Source organism: Mesoplodon densirostris, chromosome 19, assembly GCF_025265405.1.
Source record: "Mesoplodon densirostris isolate mMesDen1 chromosome 19, mMesDen1 primary haplotype, whole genome shotgun sequence".
Taxonomy (NCBI): Eukaryota; Metazoa; Chordata; class Mammalia; order Artiodactyla; family Ziphiidae; genus Mesoplodon; species Mesoplodon densirostris.
This window is the reverse complement of record NC_082679.1, coordinates 6575193-6589950: the sequence shown is the minus strand read 5'-3', so window position 1 is coordinate 6589950 and position 14758 is coordinate 6575193. Positions and strand designations below refer to the sequence as shown.

Here is a 14758-nt window from a genome sequence, read left to right as displayed (position 1 = left end):
GCGCTCAGTACATGCCTAGTTCCTCCCCCAGGAGAGAGCTGGCAGGGCAGAGAGGAAGGGGAGAAGCTGGAAGAGAGCAGGAACCAGGGGGAAGAGAGGAAATGAGGAAGAGACCGTGCGAGTGTGTGGGTGAGGCACACAGGAGGTGCTCACTGAGTGCACACTGTCTTCCTCGCAACAGAAAGCAAACAAGAGGAAGAGGAAGATACTGGTGACAGGAAGGTTGGCCGAGGAGGCGACAGGATGGAGCAGAAGGGAGGGGGTGATGTCAGAGGAGGCAGTCCCGGCGAATCCTGGGGCACATAGAGGTGCTCGGTTAACGCTCGTTCCCTGCCCCGAGGAAGGCCTAGAGAACACAGGAAGGGAGAAGCTGGCAGAATGAGCGGGGCAGGGAGAAAGGGGCACGGGAAGATTAGGTGGGGTGTTAATTGCCTGGCATACAGTAGGTGCTCCATAATTGCTTGTTTTCTTCCCCCAAGAAAGGGGAGACAGCGCAGAAAATAAGGAAAAGTCAGAGATGAAGGAACAGGGAGAATCGAGGGGGAGGGGGAGTGGAAGGAAATTACCAGGCACACAAATAGGTGCTCTATAAATGCCCAGTTCCTCTCCTGGCAGAGAGCAGAAAGAAGCAGAGGACAGCGGAAACCACGGGTCAGTGGAGATGAGAGGGCGAGAGGAGAATAGAGAAAGCACAAGCAATTGCTCGGTATTCCATAGGTACTCAATAAATGTGTGTTCCCTGCCTTGGCAGAGAGCAGAGAGCCCAGAAAGACAAGGAGAGGACAGAGGAGAGACGGGGGAGGAAGACGATGTGAGGAAGGGTGAGATGGTGTGTAAACTGCCCGGCACACAGTAGGTCCTCAATATATGTTCATTCCCTCCCCTAGGACAGAGCAGAGTCAGAAAGGAGAGGAGATGAATAGAGAAGGAAGAAAAGAATTGGGGGAGAAAAGCGTGTATCTAATAAGAGAGGAGACAGGGTTTGTAAATTCCCTAGCACACAGTAGGTGCTCAATAAATGCCCATTTCCTTGCAGGAGAGACCAGGCAGATCAGGAAGAAGGGAAAGGAAACAGGGTGGAAGGGACAGGAGAGCAAAAAGAGTATAAGGTGCAGAGACAGTGTATGGGAATTGCCTGGCAAACACTAGGAACTTAATAAATGCCCATCTTTTCCAAGGAAGGGAGCCAGAAGCCCAGGAAGAACAAGCAGAGGGCACAGAGGAAGGGACGGGGGGGACAAGAGGGTGTCAGGAGGGGCACGGAGGCATTTCAGGTACATCCAGCAGGTGCTCCATAAATGCCTGTCCCCTTCCCCGGCAGAGCAGAAAGCAGGCTGGGAGTGGGCAGAGACCCCAGAGCGGGGCTGGAAGGAGGAGGTCGAGGGAGGAGGGGGAGTCTGAGGGTGGAGGCCAAGGCCAGGCTTCTGGTGGCTGCCCCTCCCCCCCAACGCTGGGGCCCAGCCAGCCCAGCCCCCAGCTGCCCCAACAGAGTCAAGGCCCTGTCAGGACAAGGGCCCGTTGTCTGGGGCCTGGCACCGCCTGGCGGGAGGGGGAGGGGGCTGCCCAGCCCAGTCTGCCGTGTCTGGGGGATGCGGGGCCTCCCAGTCTCTCTCCGTGTCTCTGCATCTCCCTGTCTCTGAGCTGGAGATGTCACCCCATCTCCCTCTCTGTGTTTCTCTGCGTATCTAGGTCCTGCTGTCCCACTGGCTCTCCTCCCACCTCTGAGTCTATGGCCCCCATCCCGGTCTGTCTCTCTGTCTCTGAGTCCCTGTCTCTTGCTCTCTCTGGGTCTCCCTCTGCATCCATCTCTCGGTTTTTCTCCCCATCTCCTCCATCTGTTTCTCAGCCTCTGTTTCTTGCAGTCTCTGGGAGGGAGGAACCCCGACCCTGACCCCAGCCCCGGGTTCCCGACCTCCACCCACCTGGGTTCAGGGCGGGGGTGCTGAGCTCAGAGGCAGAGGGGTGAGAAAGGAAAAGAGGCGAGAGGAGCGGAGAGGTGAGGACAGAAACAGCTTTATTCAGCAGAAACCGCAGCAGAGGCCCCAGGCGGCCTCCATCCGGGGCGATGGAGAGGTAGGGTCAGAGAGAGACGGGGAGAGAAAGTCAGGGAGAGGCAGAGAGACAGAGACAGGGAGCGATTGAGAGAGACCAAGAGAGAAGTGAGGAGAGAGACACACACACACACAGGGAAGAAGGGAGAGAGACGGGCAGAAGGGTCAGAGATGGGGAGACAGAGACAGACAAAGAAACAGAGACAGGAGAGAGACACAGAGATGAAGAGAGATTAGATAGACATGGGAAGACAGACGAGAGAGAGAGGATGGGGCAAGAGAGAGAAAGAAGGACAGAGGCAGAGTTAGGAACGGGATGGGGAGAAATGGAGAGCGGGAGGGTCGGAGATTGGAAGAGACAGAAAGACAGATGGAGAGATGAGAGGGAGAGAGATGACAGAGAGAGAGACGGGAGACGGGAGAGCCGGAGGGGCAGCGCTGTGCGGGCGGGACGCGGGGAGGCAGGAAGGAGCGCGGCCCCTCTCACCTGGCATCGCTGGCGGCCACCCCCCAGGGCCCGACCGGGTGATTTAAGGGGTGCCCTGGGGGCGGGGCTGCACCCCTCACTGCCTTATCTGGCTAGCCCTGGGCTCCGAGAGCTAAATTGGGCCTCAGCTGTCAGCACCCGGGGGCACGGGACAGCTGTCACCTCCCCCTGCACCTTCCACGTGACCGGCCCCCTCCTTCCCTCCTGCAACCAGGCCGGCACTGAGGGGCCCCTGGGGCCCTGCGTGGGGTGCCCCCAAAGGGCAACCGGGGATCCCCAGGAGCCCCCGCCAACCGATGCTCTGGGACCAGCCTGGCTGGGCACCCTGGGACAAGGGACAGCCTGACTCAGGCTTGTGAGAAGTGGGGTGGCCCCGGCAGGTGGGGGCTTTCGAGGCTGCATGGGCCCCTCTGCACCCACCGTAAGGGGCAAACAGTAAGCGCTCAATCCGTGCGCTGGCCCAGCCTGCAGAGCAGGAGGGGTTAGCGCCTGGGGGGGTGCTGGGAGCAGGAGGAGGGAGGCTGCAGGGACCCCCACGCCCCCTGCCCAGGTCCCACCCTTGCCCTCTGGGCTCCCGCTCTGACCATATTAGGCCGCCACTGAGAAGGCACCCGGGGAGGTCACTCAGGCCCAGGAATAGAAACACTCAGGGAGCCCCGCCAGGCTGTCTGGGACCGGATGGGACAGGCGACAGGCACAGGGGGCAGGAGGGGCCCCCAGAAGCTGAGAGCGACACGGAGAGACAGAAACACCCAGAAAGAGAGCCCAAGAGAGGGACCCGAAGGGAGGGACAGAGGGAGTCAGAGACTGGGCGGGTGCGGGGGGCACCCCCGAGCTGGGGTGTCCCGGGACCCCAGCAGTTTCCCCTCACGTGCTGCTTGACTTTTCACTTTACAAGTTGCCCTTTGACCTCTGAGGTCTTGGGAACCAGAACCCGCCAAGCCCAAGTGCCCCCATCACCATGGGTCAGCGTGTTCTGCCGGCGCCTGCTCCCCACCTTCTTTCTTGTGTCCCTCTCAGAATTTACTGTCTGCGTGGAGCACAGCCTGAGGCGGCTCGGGGAGACGCCCCAGCTGGGGCCCTGCCTGCCTCTCCCTGCCCACGGCCTCCCTGTGCCTCCAGGTCCCCCATATCTGCCCGCCACCTAATGGGGGGCCCCTCTTTTGCCCATGTTTCTCCCTCACAGTTTTAGGCCCATGACCCCTAAAACCGTCTCCTGGGTCCCTGACCCTGGTCCTCCTCCCCTGATGTCACCCGGCCTGTCACAATCCTTACACCCCCTTGAGCTCAGCATGTCCCCCACACCCACTCCTCCTACCTCGGTCCCATCTGTTGGGGTGGCCCTACTGTCCCCCAGGTCCCAGGGCCAGACACCGGGTACCTCCTTCCCTGCCCCTCTCCCTCACCCCCAGAGCCTGCCCCGATTCTCTTGTCACCCCCACTCTACCCCCAGGGTCCTGAACTCAGGCCCTGACTTGTCCTCTCCCATTGGGACCCTCAGCCTCCTCCTGGGCCTCCCAGCCTCCACCTTCCCCCACGTGGCCGCAGAGGGTCTTTCTGCACCCAGGACCGACCTGCCCCCCCTGCTCACAGCCCTACCCATTGCCCTGGACCAGGTCCAGCCCCTCAGCTGCTCTTGGAGGCCCTGTGGGCTGTGGACCTGCCAGGATCCACCCTTATCTCTTTATCACCTCCTCAAATAGCTACTGGAGAAATCATCTCCCTCAACATTCCAGGTCTCAATCTGGGCTGTTTCTAATTCTGGAATGGGCCCTCCCTCCCTCCCCACTGGCTCCCTGGAGAACGCCCCTCAGCCAGCTCCCCCAGGACCCCTCATCTTCCTGAGGCCCACCACTTTGTCCCATGGGACCCCTGTTAAAACACCCCACCACTGGGACTGGGGGTCTTTACATCCATCCCCTTGTGTCTTCCTCCCAGCTTGAGAGCTGAGGATGGCAAGCATCCAGCTGCACAGGCCAGACCCGGAGGGACGGGGGCCCTGGGGGAAGGGTACAGGACAGGATGGGGGGCTGCTCAGGGGAGACTGTGGAGAGGACACCCAGTGGGAGTCTGTCCTTCCTCTGCTCAAATCCCACTGGCCACCATCTTCCCTCTCCGTCACCTCTCCACCCTCTCTCTCCCTCAGCTCCAGCCACACCAGCATGCCTCAGGACCTTTGCAATGCCTGTTGTCTGCCTGGAATGCTTCTCCTACAGACCTCTCCGTGCCTGCCTCTCTCCCTCCCCTTCTTCCAGTCTTTGCTCAAACACCTCCTCAGCAACACCTTCCACTGCCCTGAGGAATTCTACGCTGTGTTCCTTTTCCTGGTGTTCCTTTCCCTGGCTGCTCTAGCAAACGTAGTGGCTTCTAACAACACACATTGATTCTCTTACATTTCTGGAGGTCAGAGTCCAAAATGAGTCTCACTGGGTTAGAGTCAAGGTGTGGGCAGGGCTGGTTCCTTCTGGGGGCCTGGGGGAGAATCCGTTTCCTTGTGTATTTCACCTCCTAGATAGAGGCTGCCTGCGTTTCCTGGCCCGTGACCCCTCTTGTCTCAAAGCGCCCTGCTCCGTGTGGCATCTCTTTGACGCTGCTTCCTTAGTCATGTCTGAGATTCTCCTACCTCCTTCACTTTTTTTTTTTTTTTTTTGGCTGCACCGCCGTGCATGTGGTATTGACCAGGGATTGAACCCATGCCCCCTGCCGTCGAAGAGCGGGGTCTTAACCACTGGACCACCAGGGAAATCCTGTGCCTGCTTCACTTTTAAGGGCCCTCGGGATTACATCGGGCCGACTCAGACAGTGCAGGATAATTTCCCGATTTTAAGGTCAGCGGATTAGCAACCTTCGTTCCCCTTTGCCATGCATCTGAACATATGCGCGGGTTCCGGGGATGAGGATTTGGGCATCTTTGGGGGCCATGACTGCAGTTGGTAGATGAGTTGGGAGTCAAGAAGTAAACCCTCTCCTTCTCCTTGGGGCTCATCTCCCTAAACACCCTGGACTGCATCTCTCTGTTCACTGCTGGTCTCTCCCAGGAGCCTCGAGAGGGCAGGCATTTGCATTGTTTTCCCCTGGGCCCACCCCCATGAGGAAACTGAGGCCCGAGAGATGAGTGACCAAGCCGGGAGGTGGCAGAGAGCTCGGATCCTGGCCAGGCCCGCCTGGGCCTCTCTGATAAACCAGCGTCGCTGAAGGAAAGGGGCCCCCAGTGAGACTCAGGCCAGGCTGGGAGCAAATCATCCATCGGGTTTATTGAGGCTGCAGGGGCTTGGGGGGAGGGAGGGGAGGGGTGTGGGGGAGGGGCTGGGACCTCCGCTGGGTCCACGAGGTGCGCGGGGCCTGGCCCTTCCCCCGGCGCTCGGGAACCGGATGTGGATGCGCGGGGGGCCACGCCCGGCGGGTGGCCGTGGTCCCCTCCTCCTGGGGGTCAGTCTGTCCGCAGCCAGGAGCCCTTCTCCTCCACCTCCTTGGTCACCACCAGCAGCACCTCGCACAGGCCCTGAGCCAGCGCGGCTGCCAGGAAGGCCCTGGGCGGAGAAACGGGGAGACTGAGGCCTGGGGGGTGCCTGGGGTTGCCCCCCGGGGAGGGGGGTCTGGCGCCCAGCCCTGGAGTCGCCCCCTCCCCTCACCTGACACCATCCTCGTTGCCCAGGACCTCGGGCGCCCGCAGCTTGGAGTCCAGGTTGTAGTAGACGCCGTCCACCTGGCGCAGGGCCACCCAGTGCCGCCGGCGCAGCGGCAGGGAGAGCAGCCCCAGGGACACAGGCGAGGGCAGGTTCAGGATCAGCCCCAGCACCCGGGGCAGCGCCAGCTGGGACAGGGGCCTGCATGGCGGGGCAGGGACGCCGCGGTCAGGGCCCGGCCTCCACAGGCGCCCGCCGGCCCAGCGTTACCGGGTGTGGGGGCCCCAGGCTGGTGGCAGCATGGCTGCCCGGGCCCACCCAGGGACTCTCTTCCACCGACCCACCCCTTGCTTCCTTCCACTCAGCTGCTCCCCCTCCCCACCCAGACCTCCCAGTCAGCCACCCCCCACCCAGCAACTCCCCCTTCACCATCCACCATCTGCCTGTCCATCCATTACCCGTCCGTTATGCGCCTACCTAACCATCCATCCAAGCGCCCAACAACTCCAGCACCCACCCCACTCCCCATCCGGTCCTGACGCATCTACTGCTGATTCTACCTGTTATCCACCCATTATCCACCACCTGCCCACCCACTCACCCATCCAGGCCTCCCAGCCATCGAACAGTCGCCCAGCATCCAGCTACCCATCAACGCTTCACCCATTCATCACCCGCCCGCTGATTCAGTCAACCAGAAGCCGGCCAGCAGCCCAGCGGCTTCTCCACCATCCACCCAGCTCTTCATTCATTCTTCCATCCACGTGTCCGTCCATTTATCCGTTCGTTGACCCAACTGTCTATTTGGTATCCACTGCCTACCGACTATTCATCCTTTATTCACTCAGCCACCCAACCATTCATCTCATCCCATCACCCAACCACCCACCCAGCACATCCAGCCACCCACTCACCATGCACTTCCTCACCCAGTTACCATCAGCCTATCCCACTGACCATCGAGTCATCCGTCTACCACCTCCCAACCCCTCAGTCTGCCAGCCGTCCCGGTCCACCCATGCAAACCTTCCACCCATCCCCTCCTCCTGCTTTGTCCCACACTGACCACCATCACACCGCACCCACTGTGCCCAGCTCGGCACACAGGACGCAGTGCTTCCGGTCGCACCTCCTTCTATCCCACCACACGGCGGCCAGGCCCTGCCCCTGCAGGGCGGCCATGATCACGTTGACGTCATAGTTGCCGGTGCCCAGGAGGCTGCGATGGGGGTTCAGCCGGGAGTCTGGGGCCAACCTGGTTGGGAGGTGGTCAGGGCCTCCTGAGTTGGGGGCTCCCTGGAAAGGCCTCCCCCTTCCCCACAAAGCCAAAGAGTCCCAGGGTCCGTGAGTCACCCAGCCTTGGGACTCTTTCCTCTCTTCCATCCCCGTGACTCATCAGCCCCAAGCCCTGCTCCTGTTCCCTTACGCTCCCTGCCCTGGCCTCAGGGATGCGTGCCCTGTCCTTCACCCAGCTTCCAATCCTCCCCCTCCCGGGGGCTCTTTCTACGCCCAGCACTGCCTCGGCCCTGCCCCTGCTCCCGGCCCTTCCTGGCACCCCCGTCACCCCAGGAGAGCCCCAGCCCTTCAGCCTGGCCTTGCAGATCTGGCCCCTGCTGGCCTCCTGGCTTCAGGCCCATCCCACCCGTTGCAGCCACCTGTCCCCAACCACATCTCCTGTGCTGCTACCCCCAGCCTTCCATCCAGCTGTCCCCCGGCCCAGGGGACCCACCCCGCCACCGCTTGTCCCTCTGGGCTCTGCCTCCTCTGAACAACAGCCCTTTGTTCTGTCTCTGGGCCTTTGGTGGGCAGGGCAGGGGGCGGGGTCGGAGAGGGGAAAGTTGTGTATTCTTTTTCTGTGTATCTGTTTCCCTGGCTTCCCTCAGCGCAGGGCTCATAGCGGACTCATCTCTGGGTCTCCAGCATGGCCTTGCCATGAAAGAGTTGATTGATCCCTGTTTTGAATGACAGAGGAGATGAATACATTCTAAAATAATCAGTCTGAGGGGCTGGGACTTTGCCTGAGGATGCTGGGGCAGGGGCACGGGCACGGGAGGGCTGTGAGCAGGAGATGGGGAGAAAGGGTCATCTCTGGGTGTAGGATCATGCTGGGAATTGACTGGAGGGGAGAGACTGGAGGCTGAGGGGAGGGTCTAGGAGATGATGGGGACAGAGCTGTGGGGACAGAGAGGAGGGGATCAGGCAGAGAGATGACAAAGGAGTGATGTTTGAAATCTTGAATAGTGAGGAGGAACATTCCAGGCTGCCAAGAGGAGAAAGCTGTGCCAGGCAGAAAGAATAGCCTGTGCAAAGGCCCAGAGGCACCATGGCGGGGCTCTTTCGGGGACTGGAGAGGAATTTGCTTGGAGGGGAGCAGTGAGATATGAAGTGACAGAGACGGGTGGGGATCACAGCACACAGGGTTTTGGTTATCAGACTGCAGAGCTTGGGACTTCTGCCAGGGGTGCTGGGGAGCCATGGGAGGACTGGGAGCAGGGGAGGGGCAGGGTCATCGCGGGAGCTCTGTGTAGCCTGGACTGAACGAGATAAACCGGAAGCTGGGAGGCCAGAGGAGAGTGGGGGATGAGGACCCAGATAAAAGGATGTGACCTGGTCTGGGGCTGAGGCGAGAGGGGTGAACAGGCGCAGTAGGCACTCTTAATCTCTGAGTCCCAGAGTGCAGCCCAGGCAGGGGATGGGGCAGCAGAAAGCCCCGGGGCTCTCTCCGCCCCTGCCTTGCTCTGAGACCCAGGTGGGTTGCCCCACCTCTGTGAGCCCTGCTTCTCCAGGGGTTGGGGTGGGTGATGGTCACCTCTTGCAGATCTCATCGGCAGCCTCCTGGCTGAAGAGCTGCTGCTGCAGGACGTTGTTGAGGGCGTGGACGGCACAGAGCTCCAGGCGTTGCCGTTCGTGGTACACGGAGGGCGGGCTTGGCTGAGCTCCTGGGGCCTGGGACATGCCGTCCTCGGCTCCTGCTTGGGGGTGAGGGTGGGGGAAAAGGTACTCAGGGGCCTGGGATCAGGAAGCCGAACCTGCCAGCAGGCCCTGGGGGCACCGTCATTGAGTGGGGGCTCAGGCAGCCTGAGCGGCCACCGGGCCACTGACTGCTCTCCTGGCGCTCTCCTGGCAAGAGAGTACCTCCATCCCCTATTTCTAGGAAAAAAGCTCTCTCTTCTGCTCACTTAGCAACAGAGGACCACCCCCGCCACATCCCTAAGTGAAAGGGTCCCCTATGGTGGTCACCTAGCAACAGAGAACCCCCTCCCCTGTCCCTAGGTAACAGGCTTCCTCTCTGGTTACCTAGCAGCAGAGGACCCCCACCCCCCCACCCCACTAGGTAACCAGTCTCTCCTCAGGTTACTTAGCAATAGAGGAAGCCTCCTCCCCTGTCTCTAGGTAACAGGGTCTCTTCTGGTCGCCTAGCAACGGAAGACTCCCCTCCCCTGTCACTAACCAACAGAGTTCTCTCTTCCTGTCACCTGGCAACAGGGCCCCCTTCCCGGACATCGAGTAACAGAGCCCTCTCCCCGACCCGTACCCCAACCGTGGCGCTCGCCCGTTGCCTGGCAACGACCCTCACCCCGCCTGCCTCTCTGTTCCCCCGAACCGGGGGCTCCCGCATCCCCCTGGGCGGCAGCTCTGGCCTCCGAGAACAGGGCGGGCAGCACCGCGCTGACTGGGCAGGAGGGACGGACTACAGCTCCCGGCGGCCCCCGCGAGCCGGACTACAACTCCCGGCGACCCTCGCGAGAGCTCTTGCTCCGCACGGAACGCCTGGGCAGCGTGGCCCGGAAGTCCGCTCTCGCCCCCCGAGAACGCGGGACTACAACTTCCGTCGGTCCCCGCGGTGAGAACCGGAAATGTGCCCTGAGACGACCCTCTCCGCGCACTTCCACGCCCCGTGCTACTCGAAGGGTTCTGGGAAATGTAGTGAATAGGCTCTCGCGATAGCTTCCAGGGGTGTTGCTACTCTGTATGCCCGCTCCCTGCGATGACATCATGCCTAGTGTGAAGACAAAGCGTGACGTCACAGAAGGGAAACAAGTGATCAGTCAGCAGACTACGCAGGGAGAAGAGCCTCCAATATTTACTGAGACAGGAGGGAGGTCTGGGGATACTGAGGCAGCAGCGGGACGGTGGCGGTGGGAGGTAAATAATGAGATGAGGATGTCCTCTTGGGAAGGAGGAGGCCTCTTAGCAGAGATGGATCCCCGGCTTGGAGGGCAGATGGCAGCAGCCTGCGGAGGAGATACGGGGAATGAAAGGCTGAGACAGAGAGAGAAGGAGTGACAGACACCTGGAAGAAGGGACAGACCAAGGCGGAGACCTAGAGGGAGGGACTGAGACCCAGAGAGAGGGACCAAATTCCAGCGATAGAGGGACAGAGACAGAGACTCACATGCTAGAGTCCCAGAGAGAGGGGGACACAGAGGCTCGGAGAGCGGAGACTTGGACAGAGACAGGGATCTATAAAGATTCAGCGTCGTGGAGTAGAAGGTTAAGGAGACTCAGGAATAAAGATCAATCGATAGAGACAGAATCAGAACTGCAGACTCAGAGAGCCTGAGACCCAAGCTCTGCAGAGCACAAGAGCCCAGGGCTTGGGGAGAGGAGCGCCGGGGAGGAGTGTGGCCGCACCCAGGAGGCTGCGCCAGAAGGTGGTGATGGTGGCAGAGCCGGTGACAGCGCCTGGCTCGGTGGGGTTCTCTCTGCGGGTGTGCACAGCAAAGCTTCGGCCTCTGGGGCCCGGGGGTCCGCTCAGCTCCACATCCACCACATGCACGTCCTTGAGGCTGGGGCAAGCAAGGTGGTCAGTCCGGCTGGCTCGGCCCCAGCCCAGACCCCCGCTCAGCTTCGCTCACCTGAAATCGGCCACAAGCACCCCGATCACACGGTCGAAGCCCAGGCTGGGGGCGGCCAGGGCAGCGGCAGCCATGGTGTTGGAGTTTCGGGGGGCAAGGGGGCAGAGCCCGCGGACAGGGCCTTCATAGAGCACAGTGCGAGGCCCAGGGCTGTGCGCCGTAGCCAGGGGTCCCTCAAGCCGGAAGCCATCAGGGTGTGTGGCCATGGTGACACGGAGGCTCTGGAAGTGAGAGCCAGAGTCGGGGGGACTGGGGGTCTCTGTTGGCCCCCTCCGGTTCCCAGGGAGCCCAGCAGGCCCTCACCTGGAGGCCCCCGGCTTCGTCCAATCTGGCGATGTCCTCAGTGCCCCAGAGGGCCCCCCGGGCCACGAACACAGTGTGGCCCCAGCGATGCGAGGCCTCCAGGAGCTGCCGCTCTGTGGCCTGGTCAGCCAGGGCTGAGGGGGATCCCACCTGGGGCAGATGAAGGTAGGGAGGGGCTGAGGTCAGGAGATGGATCCCACTTTAGGGCGGGGTGATGCCAAGGCGGAAGACACAGAGCTCACCAGGAGATTGGCATAGCGCAGGATTTCTGCCCCAGATTCATGGATTATTTTGGGATGGGCCACTTCCACCACAAGGTCAGGGTGCCTGGGAGAGGGGAGAGAGGCAGCGAGGGCCTTGAAGAGGTATTAGACCTCCCCTCCCCAGATTCCCTGAGTCTATGGAGGCCTGTCACTCTTCACCCTGGCCTGGGAAGGGAAATAGGACAGAGGCTTGTCCTATTTCACATTTGGGCGAACCGAGGTCCAGAGAGAGTAAGGGAATCACGTGAGAGCACACAGCACCTAAGGGGGGCCAGAACAGGAGCTTCAGAGAGTCCCACTCTGCCATGGCGAGGTCACTGACCTCTCCCCGAGGGCAGCAAGGTCCTGGAGCTGAAGGGTAGCGGGCACACTCCCCGCCATTCGTCCTGCGTCACGGTTCCAGACAAAAACAAGTTCTAGGCCCAGCTCTGGTCCCTGAGTCAGCAAGTGGGAGACCAGGGACTGTCCTGGGGAGAGGGAAAGAGACTCAGAGAGAGGGGGACAGAGGTGAGGGAGGGAGTACATTGACCCAGAGTCGGGGGACACAAAAACTTAGGTGGGGGGCAGAGACTCGGAAAGGGGAGGACGGAGATCCTGAGGGGGCTGGAGCCCCGCGGTGAGGAGTGGAAGACACTTATGCAGACAGAGGCAGCCAGGCCACAGATAAAGACACAGAAGAAAAGTACGTTTGTGGAGGACACAGGGGCTTTTGAGGCTCTAGAAAGGGGCCTGGGGAGGAAGCCCCAGACAGTCAAGGACTCACCGAGGCGGCCGTAGCCCACTATCCCCACCTTCCTCGGGACCGTGTTGAGAGCCATGCCCTTGGATTTGGTGGCCTGCGGTCTGAGCTCTGCAGCTGCTTGCTGCCTCCCATCCCCCCACCTCACCCCACACACGAGGTTTGGGCAGCAGCTGAACTTTGGACATTTGACCCTTGAGCCTCTCTGGAACCCTCCCCCTCCCCCGCTGTGGCCCAGAGGTGGGGGTGTGGGGGGCGCCACCTGGGGGCAGGATGAGAATCCTGGGAGGCAGTGGGTGAGATGTTTTGGGGTTCCAGGGCCCTGTGTGGCGCCCCCCCACCATGTATGCAGCCCATTCCTTCTCTGCATCACATCCTTTTCCTGCTGATGTGGAAATTTTCCTCTGCAGTCCCCTGCCCCCCTTTCTGGCCGGCCAGGTTGTCATGGAAACTGCATCCTGCTAGGGTTGGGGTAGAGAGGGTTGGGAGCAAGAGAGAGGAGATGGTGATGGGGACTCTGGGCTCTGTCTGTCCCCTTGCTCCTGTGTTTCCAATCCCCACCCTGTGGCCGCTCCCCCCACCCCCCCTGCCTTGGCACCCGTGTTTCATCAGCATTCCTCCTCCAGTGTTTTCCTCCCTTGGTTCTATCTCCATCTCAGATCTCTCTCACTCCCATCGCTGTCTCTCCACCTTTTCCCGCATCTCCATCCCTCCAGCTGCCGCCCCTGCCTCCTCTGGGCTGGCTGCCATTCTGTCTCCAGCCAGGCCCTCATCTCCCCCAAGGTCCGAGGGAGGCCTGGCCTGGTCATGCCCCTCTCCCCACAAGACTGCAGGAGCTGGAGTTGGGCTCATCCTAGCCTCAGTGGCCCCCAACCCCACCAGCTCCCATGGAGGGGTCCCTTCCCCCGGCCCCTCCTCGAACCTCCCTCCCTCCAGCCTGACCATCCTTCTGTTCACCTTGACTTCTCACCTTTTATCCTCCCCTCCCCCGGCCACGATGCCACCAGCCACCCCTCTTTGGCCCCCTTATATTCTCACTCCCATGCCCATCCCTCCGCTCTCCCCACCTCCCATGGCCAAGGAGAAGCCTGCGAGGCCTGTGGAGGCGCCGAGTGCCCCCCCAAATGAGCCCCAGCCACGGCGCCTCGCGGGTGCCTGGCATCGGAAATGGCGGAGACTGCGGCAGTGTCGGCTCCCTGCCCCCCACCACCACCTGGTACCCGCTGCAGTGTTACCATGGCAACCAGGATCTGGGGTCCTGCAAGAGGACGACAGAGAGAAAGAGAGTATGAAAGCGGGAGCGAGGGGGAGCCAGGCGTCGCACTAGAGGAGAGTCCCAAGCAGACAGGCCAGACAGATAGGGCCAGGGACCCCAGACACGTCGCAGCAGAGGCAGCTGCCACGGGTGATAAGGGAAGAATTTAAGAGCTCCAGGTGGGGGCGGTGGAGGGAGATAAGATGATGTGGGGCAGAAACAGGCAGGGAGGAGGCGCAGGGCCAGGCGCATGGACCGGGTCCAGGCCCTCTCAGAGGACACAGGGCCCCGGTGGGGTCGTGGGGGCTTCCTGCCCGCTCCACCTTCAGTCGTGGACTCCACGGGGCCTGGCCGTCCTGCGCATGCGCCAGGCCTGCCCTGTACGCGGGCCAGTCTGGGCCGAGGGGAAAATGGGGCTGAGGCGAGAGCTGCTCCCGGGGGCCCAGCCCTGTGTGTCCACAGCTATGTCTGCCCAGAGCAGTGCCTCATCCTGCTTCCACTGGCCTCTGTCTAGACAGCACGAAACGGCGGCCCTGGGGCGGGGGCCTGGTCCTCTGGAGGCAGCAACGCTGGTAGCTTGGCCTGCCCCAGCCGTACCAACACCTGCCCAGTGGCCCGGCCGACCGCTGGCATTTGCTCCCACTCGCTGGCTTTTGTCTCTCCGAGGGCTCTGCGTGTGAGCTGCCCTCCTGAGCTGCAGGCAGCCCCCCTCCTCCACTTCCTGGGCCTGGGCTCTGCCTCCTGCTGCTGACAAGACCGAAGTGCAGCCCCTCCTGCTCCGCTGGCCCCAGCTCGAGCACGCCTCTCCCCCTCCCCCACCCAGCTCACTCCTTGCCCCCCCTTCAACGTGACCCGCTTTCTCCGCGCGGCAGTGTCTTGAATGGGACCCTCTCTGGTTTGGCTCTGAGATGGGATGAATTGCGTCCTCACCTCCACGACCTGTGGATGTGAACTTATTTGGAAATAGGGTCTTTGCAGATGACCAGGACGAGGTTGTACGGGAGAGCAGGGTGGTTCCCAATCCAATATGACTTATAAAGAGGGGAAATTTGGACACAGACACACACATGCACAGAGGGAAGGTGCTGTGGAGACAAGGGAGAACGCCCTGTGGAGACTGGGGTGACACTGCCACCAGTCAAGGAACATCTGAGGCGACCAGAAGCTGGAAGAGG

At 61.5% G+C, this 14758-nt stretch overlaps 2 protein-coding genes across 8 annotated transcripts; both read right to left on the bottom strand.

Moving 5' to 3' along the window:
• Window positions 1-5767: 5767 nt before the first annotated feature.
• JOSD2 (Josephin domain containing 2) lies at window positions 5768-9862 on the bottom strand. 7 transcript variants are annotated; one of them, XM_060083761.1, is made up of 5 exons: window positions 9700-9862; window positions 8928-9133; window positions 7294-7419; window positions 6171-6365; window positions 5768-6068 (listed from the first exon to the last, which is right to left on the bottom strand). In XM_060083761.1, the coding sequence occupies exons 1-5, from the start codon at window positions 9781-9783 to the stop codon at window positions 5969-5971; spliced, it is 711 nt and encodes a 236-aa protein (XP_059939744.1). In that variant the 5' UTR covers window positions 9784-9862; the 3' UTR covers window positions 5768-5968. The 7 variants fall into 7 exon arrangements, with proteins under 7 accessions (XP_059939744.1, XP_059939745.1, XP_059939746.1 ...); XM_060083762.1 differs by having other exon boundaries at window positions 8928-9136; window positions 9742-9862; XM_060083763.1 differs by having other exon boundaries at window positions 9742-9862.
• A 493-nt stretch (window positions 9863-10355) lies between these two features.
• On the bottom strand, window positions 10356-12407 carry ASPDH (aspartate dehydrogenase domain containing). The gene is made up of 7 exons (XM_060085459.1): window positions 12353-12407; window positions 11912-12056; window positions 11569-11653; window positions 11327-11476; window positions 11024-11244; window positions 10800-10954; window positions 10356-10399 (listed from the first exon to the last, which is right to left on the bottom strand). The coding sequence occupies exons 1-7, from the start codon at window positions 12405-12407 to the stop codon at window positions 10356-10358; spliced, it is 855 nt and encodes a 284-aa protein (XP_059941442.1).
• Between the last annotated feature and the right edge of the window lie 2351 nt (window positions 12408-14758).